Below are 11815 nucleotides of genomic sequence, written 5' to 3'. Positions count from 1 at the left end.
CCAAGCCCCATCCACGGCTTCAGAACGAGGTTTCAAAACGCATAGCGGCCTTGACTGTTGTTTATTAATACGGTTATTGAGAGTGTGGCATTCGAGTGGCAGAGGGTGTGGGATTTGGTTCCAGAGATGAGTGGGCCACATCGCTTGATATATGAAGTCACTGAAGCTTACGATGGGTCTGAGGGGCTGAAGGTCCAGCCAGACTAATCAGGAAGCTCCATTCGTTGAGCTCAGAGCCACAGCTCGCTGGGCCAGGAAGACTTTATTCTGCACTTCCTGTGGGCAAAAAGGAGTGAAAGTGAAGCACACCTCTTCACCAATGTTCCCCTTTCATGTTCTCATAGAGCCCTTCCCCAGGGAAATCAGCCTGGCTCACCATCTCTATCTGGCGTTTCAGCTCAGAGATGAGGCGTCCATAACAGTTAGCCAGGGCTACGGTATACATCATCAGGATGCTAAGGAAGACAGGAATGAAAATCACTCTAGAAAAAAACATCTTCATCATATGGCTCCTTAGAAACCAGGATCAGGAGGCTGGAGAGATGGCTCGTAACCCAAGCATTGGCTGCACCCAAAGGACCCAGGTTCAATTCCCAGCACCCACATGGCAGTTTACAATTGTAATTCAAGTTCATTACTTCACACAGACATACACAGTGTCCAAATACCAACACACATAAAAATTAAATGAATAAGTAAATTAAAGGAACCAATATCAGGATCCTCAAATCCCTTAAAATCCTTCTTGAGACTCTGAACGCCAGTTTTTATCCTCTCACCTCAGACCCAAGAGTTCAGACCCTTTAACCCTCCTTCCTCAGACCTAGGAGTCCAAACCCAGATGTCTTTTCTTAGACCCTAAGCATTCACACTCCAACTCTCTTGCTCTTGATCTAGGCATCCAGGCTAGCCCCACTTCTCCTCCTCTGTACACAGGCATCCAGCCATCCTCTCTAACACTCAGGTGCCCGGCACCCAACTCCTTTCTGCTTCAAACACTAAATCACACACAGTCAAACTCTGACCGCTCACCTAGAGAAGATCAGAAGGGGTACAGTAAAAGCCTGGGTTCCCAGAAAATAGAGAAAATTCTGGGCACTCTGAGGAAGGCTCTCAATGGACTCAGGGATCTGGGCCCAAATGGACAACTTCCCTCTGAAGGGGCCACACAGCTTAGAAGGTGGGATCCTGTAGGGGGAGACACATTTGATGCCATCAAGTAGGGTCATAGTGAGAACCGTGGGTGAATGCAAAGGGAAACAGAAGTCTCTCATACTTACAGGAAGATGCTGTAAAGTACAGGAACGGCAGAGATTGCCAGACCCACGAGAAGTACCAGGGGGAAGAAGAAGTTGGCTGTGGATGCTCGGAAGGTGTGGGAAGCCGGTGAGTAGATGGAGAAGAGCGTTATCTGGTGGGGAGAGGTGAGGAAATAGAGTTGAGACTCAAGAGAGTCAATTCTTTGCTTTTCCTTGTTTTCGATCTTGGACCTTTGGCCTCCTTTGGGGGCAAGGCCCAGATCTCTGGGACACCTGTTTTTAGTCTTAAAAATCAGAATATCCCAGATTCCTCCTCCTCTAAACCTAGGACTCCGACTTCCAGCTCCCTCCTTCCTCCCTCAGGGCATAGTAATCAGAGGCCCTGGTATCTATCCTCCTTTCCCTAGCCCAGGAGTACAGCCTCCAACACCTGTCAGCTCAGACCCTAGGAACTCCTCAGACTCACCTTCTTCAGACAGAAAAGTATGAGGAACTTGGCGGTGTTGATCAAAGGTAGTAAAGGGCAGAAAAAGCTTCCTACCCAGACCACGGTCTGAGCATAGATGAGTCCCAGCACCTCGTCGGGCACCTGGAACTCCAGAGTTCCCGACAGACGACCCAATGCCCCAGGACAGAGGCCACAGAGTATCCTGAAGGGCAGGGTGGGACAGTCATAGGCCTGCCTTTTGGTTTCCCTAACCCTACCACCCAGCCCATTCTTTTGAAAAGGCTTTTGAGGAGCTAGCTGAAGTTTTTAAGTCTGTGAGATATGTTCCAGGACAAGCCTGATCTTATAGTTAGCTGGCCTGAAACAGTAAGATACTGGGTGGTAGTGGTGCAAGCCTTTAATCCCAGCACTCAGGAGGCAGAGGTAGATTGGATCTCTGAGTTTGAGGCTAGCCTGGTCTACAGAGTGAGTTCCAGGATAGCCAAGGGCTTCACAGGTTACCAAACCCTGTCTTGGTAACAAACAAACAAAGATGGTAGGAATTGAGTTAGGGAGAAGTAACCAAAAAATAGGGGGTGGGATTACATAAGGACAAAGGAAGAACTGGGTTTAAAAAGTGGGTGGGAGGCTGGATGTGATGTGATGGCTTGTACTGGTAATCAGAGTCCTAGGGAGGCTAGATCACCAGTTCCAGGCCAGCCTAAACTACAGTCAGCCAGTGTCTGGGGAAGACAAAGAGGGGATGGGAGAGATGATCTGTGGTTAAGAGCCTTACTGAGGCAGACATGGTGGCACACACCTTTATTTCCAGCACTTGGGAGACAGAGGCACAAGGATCTTTGTGAGTTCAAGGCCAGAGTCAGTTCCAGGACAGCCAGGGCTGTGTAGAGACCCTGTCTTTACACACACACACACACACACACACACACACACACACACACTCACTCACAGAGATGGCTCAGCAGTTAAGAGCATTTGCTGGACAATCAGGAGAACCAGATTTAAAAATCCCAGAATTCAGACATCCTGGCATACTCGTAACCCCAGTACCAAGAAGACCAGAGATAAGATTGCTGCGGCTTTTTGGCTGTGAGTTCCAGGTTCAGGGAGAGAGACCCTGTCTCAAAGGAATAGGCAGAGAATGATAGAGGAAGACATACAAAGCGTTCTTCTGACACCCCCCCCCACAAGCACAGAACATATGTTCACAAAAAGACATACACGCACACCAATAAATAAGAGAAACAAGATTATAAAGACGGCTGGGGGTATCTAGCTCAGTGACAAACTGCCTTGCTTATGCAAAGACCTCAGTTAAAAAGAAAAGAAAACAGGTGGAGCAAAATATAAGAACAATTCCACAGGAGTGGGGCTGCTCTAATAGGGGCAGGACTACCAAGAAGGGCAGGACACTTACTTCCTAGGAAACTGGACCAACAGCGTGACCAACAGGCCCATCAGCAGATCAAAGAGCACAAGTTTGTACATCTCCTGGCCCAGCCGAGTTTCCCAGCACTGAAGAAGTAAGAAATTGGTAGATCAGCCTCTCCTGCCTGGAGGCTCAAGCATCCGAGGCTCCAAATTGGCAGCAAACATCAGAACCCCACTCATGAATTGTGTGGGTGGGCACCTCACCGTCTATGAGCATTCACGCCATGTGCAGCGTCTTTCCAACCAAGGAACGGTCCACCCAGTTCAGTGATCCCTACCTCTAGGCCCAAGATGGCTACCTGTACACCCACAGCATTCTCACCGGAATTTCTTTGTAATTGTAGCCACAAGCCTTGCATCCTTCTGCCTCCCTGTTTCCCCCACACGTGATCTGATTCCACAGAGAGAACAGAAGGAACACCAGGGAGGCCAGACGCAAAAACACAGTCCTGCAAGATGAAGGGACTCACACTGATGGAGTGCCTCCTTCTGGATACACACTCATGATCTCCCCCACTTTATGTTTTCCCTACCCCCCCACCCCCCCCACACACACACTTTTCACAGAGGAAGGAACTGAGTCTGAGAGTCAGGGTTTGAAACCAGAACTCCCTGGATTTCATATGCATGGGACTTCCCTGTCTCACTCGCGTGTGTGTGTGTGTGTGTGTGTGTGTGTGTGTGTAAATAAGTGACAAATATGACATATGTGCCATAGTGCAGTCGTTTTTCTCCTTTTGCCTTTACACTGGTTCCGGGGATGAACTCAGGTCACCAGACTTGCACAGTAAGCACCTTTGTCCTCTGAGGCATCTCACCAGCTTACTTCTCTGCCTGTTCTTTTCCCCCTTCTCCCTGCACTCCCATCCCACCCCACCCCATCCCACCCCACCCCACCCCACCCTACCCCACCCCATCCCACCCCATCCCACCCCATCCCACCCCACCCCATCCCACCCCACCCCACCCTACCCCACCCCACCCCATCCCACTCCACCCCACCCCATCCCACCCCACCCCACCCCACCCCACCCCATCCCATGAGTCCAGAACCTAAGCAGGATCATGACGATCTGATGGCTGCGGGTGTAGCCCTCTAGTGAGGCAATGAACTTGAACACAGGAGGCAGCACAAAGTTGAACACGGAAATGAAGATAGATGGAAGATAATTCACCAGAAGCTTGAACAGTGGAGTCTGTTGGACAAGGGGTGTCTCCTGAAAGGGAGTATGGAAGAAGGAAAGAAGCGAGCTGAGAGTCCACCTCTTCTTATCTTAAAAGACCCTAAAATCCTAGGCTCAATACCTTCCCTTTCCCAAGCCACTTAAAATCCCAGGAATTCTAGACCCCAGTTCACTCCCACAGGGCTTCTTCACCTGTGGAGATGTGAGGTCTAGGACCCAAAGACCCTCCTCCTCCAAGACCCTCTGCACCTGCAGTGTCAAGGTGAACTCTGTGGCCCAGTAGATGCCATAGAAGGCTGCCCCGAGGAGCGCGAGGACCAGCACGTTGAGCAGCGCCCTCACCGACCACACCTTGGCTCGCTGGCCCAGCGTCTGCTCCGCAGCACGGCGCCGGACTACTGCTTCTTCTAAGTCCACCTAAGGCCAATAGGGACTGCTGCTGGGATTCATTCCTTCAGGCTTGACTTTTCTTCAGATTAAACCGATCTAGCCCTCTCCTTGTTCCATACTCTCCAGGGCTGTCCGTGGGTGGAACCATTTAGTTCTTGGCCCCTGGCCCTCCGAAGTCTGGACTTGCATCCCAGGTCAGCCACTCCTTAGTTCAACCCAGAACTTCAAACCTCGCCCTGCCTTCTGTCCAAGGCCTACTCTTTTTTAGCCCAACATAGAACCCCCGGATCCTCCTCCTCTGAGACTCCCAGCTAGTTCGCCGTTTTGAAGCCACGCCCCCACTTCACTTGGGATCGGTCTTAGGTTCCATTCCTTTCCTAAACAAATTCCACGTCCCAGTCCCCGACTTTCCCACCCCCTCAGTCCCCTCCACGGCAGACATTCCCAGCCTGGCTTCTGCTTAGCTCTGTCTCTTAGCAATGCCTTGCTCCTCATCTTAGTTGGGTCTTGTCTGGTCCTCAGTTAGTGGTAGCGCTGCCTCCCCGAGCACACCTGCAGTTCATACAAAATGATGCGCTGACGGAGCCGCACGTGGACGTCCCCGCAGAGGCCAAAATTCCAAGCTGAGAACACTCGGTGACTGTAGCTGGTCAGAATGTCTGACTCGGCTAACAGTGTCTCCTTCAACCCGGACGCCGAGCTGAAAGAACAGAGCACCGGAGAAGTGTTGGTGGGGGCAACCTTACTTATGGAACACAAACCCAAAATCCTGTGACCAGGTGCCACCCGCTGAATTCAGATAGTTACACATACAAAGTCTTTGGAACCAAAGGCTAAGAGATCTGGGAAGCGGACACCCTAAAGGGACAGAAGAACTCAGGAGACACTGCCAGATCCCCAGAGGAAAGAGGCCTAGGAAGAAGAGACAAGAGAAGAACGAACGAAAAATACATTGTAGAGAAGAGGTGAGCTGGCCTAACAGCATGCACTTAAAATCCCCGCACAAAAGAAGCTGAGTCAGGAGGATTTCTGCAAGTTCAAGGGTCCTCCTGGATACACAGGGAGGTGTACAGGGTAACATAGTGACTGCCTGGAACTGCCCATTCAGACAAGTGTTTGAGAGGTGGGCAAAGACCTAGAGAGACTGATTGGGTAGGAGGGAAGGATGAGAACAAAAAGAAGAGAAAACTACAAATGGACAGAGAGACCATGTCTACCTTCAGTAACGTCTCCTTGCTCCCCTGGACAAGTAGGGAGTGCTCCTACCTGACCTCTGCATCTTTAGAGATTCTAGTCTCAGTATGTGAACCCGAAGCAACATCCTTTTCATGCAAATCAGAAGGAATTTTTATATTTAAAAGAAACTATCCTAGAGCTTCTCCCAGCTCCCAATATTTTTTTTGTTTTGTTTTGTTTTGTTTTTTCAAGACAGGGTTTCTCTGTGTAGTCCTGGCTATCCTGGAACTCACTCTGTAGACCAGGCTGGCCTTGAACTCAGAAATCCGCCTGCCTCTGCCTCCCAAGTGCTGGGATTAAAGGCATGCACCACCATTGCCTGGCCCAGCTCCCAATATTTAAGTATCTTCCTGACAACCAGCCAGCAAGGTACGTGCGTGTTTAGTGTATGCATGAGTGTATAAGTACCCTGGGAATATGTGTGTGCGTGTGCTGTATGCATAAGTACATGGTGAGATTGTGTGTGTGTGTGTGTGTGTGTGTGTGTGTTTGGAGGCCAGAGATATACACTAGGTGTCCTCCTCTGTCATTCTCCATTTTGTTTTTCAAATGAACTAGTTCACTGAACGTGGAATTCACCCTTTAGGATAGACTGGCTGGCCAGTGAGTCCCTGGATCCTCTTGTTTCTGTTGCCTTCCCCTAGCCCCCAGAGCTGGGGCTTCAGATGTGTATTGTTGTCATACCCAGATCTTCCATGGGCTTCCTGGAACTCATTCTGTAGACCAGGCTAGCCTCGAATCAGAGATCCACCTGCCTCTCAAGTGCTGGGAATAAAGCCACTGCCTGGCTGCTTTATTTTTTGAGACAAAGTCTCACTATGAGGGTAAAGCTAGCCTCAAAATCATAATGCCTGCCTACCTAGTATAGGCCTGGGCTCCCAGGTCCTTTTATTCATGTTTTATACTTGTTCATAATTTATTTCTGTTCATTATTAAATAGTCTATCTTATAGCTTGTGTCCTCCTTCAGGGTTGCAAGCTGAAAAAAATGCCTGGCAATCAGGAGACAATTTTTAAAATAGCTTTTCACAGTTTGGGAGCATGGCCCCATCCAGTTTTACATCCACAGCCCTCACCTCTAACACCCTTTAAAATACTTGGTTTCCCTCCTTGGGGATCTCCCAGTCATATCTGAATGCCAGTTCAAATCCCGTTCTCAGTGTTAGGGATTTAGCTCAGTGGCCGAGCTCTTGCCTAGCAAGCTTGAAATCCCTGGATTCCATCCCCATCTGCGAGAGCATGAGGGAGACAATCTCTCTCTAGTGTTCACCCTTTGCAGTGTCCACATCCCCAAATAAATACTCGCTCCGTATTTCCTTTGTACATCTATCTAAAAGTTACCTCAGAGCCTGGGGGTGTGGGAGTAGTTCTGTGGTAGAGCAATTGCCTAGCATACATGAGGACCCCAGATTCCATCCCCAGCACCCGCCCCCCTACACACACACCACAGGCACACAGGTATATGTCTGTAATCCTCAGGAGGCTGAGGCAGGAGGATTGCTGAGTTTAAGCCCAGTCGAACCAACAGGACAGATTTGAGGTCAGCCTAAACTACAGCATGCTTCTATCAAAACAAACAACAACAACAGTCCTCCACAGGGGGTGAGTCTTAACTTCTATCTTCTACAGCCCTCCCATAGCTGATAAGAATTCCCCGGTGCTCTCCCTCACAATATACTCAGACCCTCCATTTATGTAAAGGGCAAAAGCAGGACACAAGGTTTCACATAACCCAAGTTAGCCTCGAGCTCACTCTGCAGCCAAGGATCATCTAGAGTTCCTGTTCCTCCGGCCCCCACCTCCCAAGTTCTGGGATTATAGACAGGAACCATGCCAGTAGGCTTAGCATGCTAATTCTCTGTTCTCTTTTTACATTTACTTGTTTGGAGCGCTTGTGTGTCTGCGTGATGACATCAGTGTGCCATGCCGTGTGCGCGGTGCTCGGAACAGAACCTGTGGAGGAGTTGGCTTCCTTCCCTTACTATGGGGGGTTCTGGGAAAGGAACTCAGCTTCTCAGGCATGGCAGAAAATGTCCCCATCCACTGCAAAATCTTGCCAGCCTAGTGTTCCTGGTGTTCTTGATATCATTGGCTATTTTGAGATGGAGCCTTGAGTAACCTGCCGGCCTCCGCTTCCCAAGCACCAGGATGATAATTACACACCTTCTAAACAGGCTTTCATGTGCTTATTAAACCGCCCCACTTTGGGCTACAACTAGATAAGCTGGAGGCAGGGGACTTCTTGTTTTATGTTCACTCAGTCACTCACTCTTTCCTTCCTTTCTTCCTTCCTTCCTCCCTCCCTTCCTTCCTTCCTTTTCTTTTTGAGATAGGGTCTCTCTATGTAGATCAGGCTGGCACTGAACTCAGAAATCTACCACCTCTACCAAGGAATGCTCAGCCAGACAAGATCTTTCTGTGTAGCTCAGGGCAGCCTTCAACTTACTCTGTAGCCTAGGCTGATCTCGAACTCACAATAATCATCCTGCCTCAGCCTCCTGAGTGAGGAGACTGAAGGCTTGGACCTCCATACCTGGCTTTAAAACAGATCAATGTTGAAGAAATAACTCCTGGGGGAGGGGCCTCTACCACCTCCAGTCTCCCCTGCTTCCTATCAGAATCAGGATGTGGGCATCACTAACCGGTGTAGGATGAACAGCAAGTAGATGAGGCCGATGGCAAAGACGGAGCACAGGTAGGTGATGGCCAGGTTCGATCGGGGTGGGTAGAACCCATAGAACAGAGGGGACCACTCTAGGTAACCCTGGGGAGGAAGAGGCAGAGCACAGGTCATAGTGGGGCTGGCAGAGGTAAAGATCAGGGAGCTAGTTCATCTGTACAACGTGTCATCCAGGACACCAGGCTTCAAAAGTAAGGCGGTTCCTCTGGGGACCATGGCACCCACCTCTCCAGAGAGTAAGTTGAAGAGCTGGGTGGGGAAGGCCACCAGGCCGTGAGTGTGTGGAATATAGGAACCACAGGGTGAGGAGATGTTAGGGCCAGGGGGACCTGGGGGAGCCCCTTCCAACCAGGCGGGGATCAACTTCATGCAGACTTCAATCACAGATGCCACCAGGTTGAGAAAGAGCAGGAAGCGCAGCAGGGAGAAGTAGGACTCAGTGCCTGCTCCAAACTGGCCTGCAGAGGGCAGCAGAGTGGCCTCAGGTTCCTCACCAGCGCAGTTCTGACCCAGAGTCCTGGTCTCAGCCCTCCTCTCAGACCCAACCCTCCTCCCTCAGACCCAACCCTCCTCCCTCAGACCCAACCCTCCTCCCTCAGACCCAATCCTCCTCCCTCAGACCCAACCCTCCTCCCTCAGACCCAACCCTCCTCCCTCAGACCCAACCCTCCTCCCTCAGACCCAATCCTCCTCCCTCAGATCCAACCCTCCTCCCTCAGACCCAATCCTCCTCCCTCAGACCCAACCCTCCTCCCTCAGACCCAACCCTCCTCCCTCAGACCCAATCCTCCTTCCTCAGACCCAACCCTCCTCCCTCAGACCCAGGAGTCTATATAACAGCCGTCACTTGGCCTGATCCTAGAGTCCAGGAACCAGCCCCCTTCTTCAGACCCAGAATCCCAGACTCCAGCCCTCTTCCTGATTCAGAGCCTTCATCCTCCAGACCAGGGGTGCAGGACCCAGTTCTTTTCCCTAAGGCCCAGGGGTAATCTCCACCCCACCTCCTGTTAGACCCAGGAAACCACACTCTAGCCTTGGACCCCAGGAGTCCAGGCCCCAGGCCTCTTCCTTTAAAGCCCAGCACACCCCCAATTTTCTTCAGTGTCCACGCCCAGGGCTGTATAGTTTGAAAGCCTTCTTTCATTTTCCCCTTGGTCCTGGAAAGCTGTCGGGTCCAGTAGGCAGCCCTAGATTCAGAGCCAGGAGCTACCTGCTCTCTAGCCTGGCTCTTCCTGGAAAGAAAGCAGAGTCAGAGTCAGAAAATGAAGGGCTTGGAAACTACAAACTGGGAACCACCCAAAGACAGAAACAACTCGATATAATGAGACAGACATTGTGGCATACTGTATCCATAAAGTGGAATACTCTTTAGCAATTAAAAGGAAATCAAATCTAATTACACATAAGAAGCCAGACATAAAATAATGATAAAGCCCTGTATAGTAGTATATGCTTGTAATCCCAACAGTGAGGCTGAGGCAGGGGAACTGAGAGTCCCAGGACAGGCTGGCAGATTAGTGACATGCTTTTGAAAGAAAAGGAAGGAGTCTAGTGTGGTGCACCATTATTGATTGTAGTCCCCTCAAGTGGGAGAAGAGGTCAGAAGGATTAGTGCAAATTAGAGGTCAGCTTGGGATAAATATGGGATAAATAGTGCTTTTCACCTGCCTGGGTTACAGAGTGCGACCCTCACTCTGTTTTTGTCTTAACAAAACAAAACAAAATGGCTGGCAAGTAAGGGCATTTGTGACCAACTCAAAACTCGAGTGTGATCCCTGAGACTCAGATGGTAGAGAGAGAACTGACTCCTTCAAGTTGTGCCCTGAGCTTCACAGAAAACTGTGCCACACGCACGCATGCTCTTAGGGACACATACACACACACACACACACACACACACACACACACACACACACAGACACACACACACACGTAGAAAAGAAAAAACAGATAAAACAGAACACCAAGAAGGAAGTTTGGGAGAAGGGGAAGGAACACAAATAAAAAATGATTATGTCTTCCTGGACCTCTTAATACAAGGTTTAGAGCAGGCCCAGGCCAACCCTACCGGGCTGGTGGCAAGGCAGTAAAGAGGAAAACCCACTGGAATCAGGAAAGAAGTTACCCGATAGGAGGGTGTGTCAGAAAAGAGGTGCTCACCTGTGTGCCCGCCTTGCCTGCATAGGCCAGGGAAGTTCCCGGGAAGGGTGAGATTCCATTTGGGCAGTTTCCGCAAAGGCCTGAAGGCTTCTTCCTCCATCATCATCTTCATCCAGTGTCCCCCAAGGGAGCACACCAGGACCACGGTATCGAAGCGTAGCAGCACTGGGGAGATCATTCAGCACAGAGGCCAGTGATGGGCCTGGGCATGAAAACAAAGAATTGGAAGACAGAGGAGTCCAGGCTACAATCCTTTCTCCTCAGACCCAGAGTCCAGGCCCCAGCCTAGCCTTTCTCAGACGAAGGGTACAGGCCTCAGGCCATCTCCCTGACTCTGGATCCAGGCCCCAGCCTTCTTCCTCAGGCCCAGGAGCCCATGCCCCAGCCTTCTTCTTCAGATACAGGGCTCCAGGCCCCAGCCCATTCTCTCAGAAGCAGGGATACAGGCCTCAGGCCACCTCCCTGAGACCCAGGAGTCCAGACTCTTTCCTCAGACCCAGGGCTATAGATCTCATTTCTCGTTCAAATTGGGGTTCAAGGCCCTAGACTCTCCTCCCAAAGTTTCTAGGTATGAACTCCCATATCCCTTCTACCCTAAGTGTGAACCCAAACTTCAACAACTTCCTCTTCTCTTACTGATGAGCTTGGAACCCTGGCCCCTCACATGTCTGATATTAGGGACCCAATCCCTGACTCTTTCCTCCAAGACTACATGTAACTAGGTCTCTGTACTGTTCTTCTTCGGGAGATCTGAGTTTCCTTCTCAGGAAATCTAGGAAATGAAATACCGCTTCTGTTCTCAGGTTCAGGAACTCGGCTTCCTCTTTTATGAATGGACTTGACTTTTCAGGACTCTCTCCTACCTGTTCTGGCTTTCCGGGAGCTAGACCAGGCTGGGGATTGGCCCCAGGCTTCCCTGGGACTTTCTTCCATGTTTGTGGATGAACTGTATTTTCTGCACAGTTGTTTCCGTCTCTAGAGGCCCCCAGGGCGGGGACTGCCCTAGGTGAGGGAGGGGCCTGCTGCAG

General features: G+C 50.5%; 1 protein-coding gene across 1 annotated transcript; it reads right to left on the bottom strand.

Moving 5' to 3' along the window:
- Positions 1–42: 42 nt before the first annotated feature.
- Positions 43–11807, bottom strand: Tmc4 (transmembrane channel like 4). The gene is made up of 15 exons (XM_076927798.1): positions 11651–11807; positions 10788–10989; positions 9714–9859; positions 8853–9085; positions 8590–8711; positions 5265–5412; positions 4572–4739; positions 4192–4355; positions 3461–3587; positions 3125–3222; positions 1726–1909; positions 1281–1411; positions 1033–1188; positions 377–455; positions 43–276 (listed from the first exon to the last, which is right to left on the bottom strand). Exons 1-15 carry the CDS (start codon positions 11718–11720, stop codon positions 208–210), a joined length of 2097 nt encoding a protein of 698 aa, XP_076783913.1. The 5' UTR covers positions 11721–11807; the 3' UTR covers positions 43–207.
- Between the last annotated feature and the right edge of the window lie 8 nt (positions 11808–11815).

Source organism: Arvicanthis niloticus, chromosome 30, assembly GCF_011762505.2.
Source record: "Arvicanthis niloticus isolate mArvNil1 chromosome 30, mArvNil1.pat.X, whole genome shotgun sequence".
Taxonomy (NCBI): Eukaryota; Metazoa; Chordata; class Mammalia; order Rodentia; family Muridae; genus Arvicanthis; species Arvicanthis niloticus.
Note: the sequence above shows the minus strand (reverse complement) of the source record. Positions and strands in the feature narration are given on the sequence as shown.

Coding starts and splice junctions, on each gene's coding strand:
- Tmc4 (XM_076927798.1), bottom strand. CDS start 11,720: ATGGAAGAAAGTCCCAGGGAAGCCTGGGGCCAATCCCCAGCCTGGTCT. Junction 9,086..9,713: donor GACACTGAAGAAAATTGGGG/GTGTGCTGGGCT, acceptor TGCCCTCTGCAG/GCCAGTTTGGAGCAGGCACT. Junction 3,223..3,460: donor ACAATTACAAAGAAATTCCG/GTGAGAATGCTG, acceptor TTACTTCTTCAG/TGCTGGGAAACTCGGCTGGG.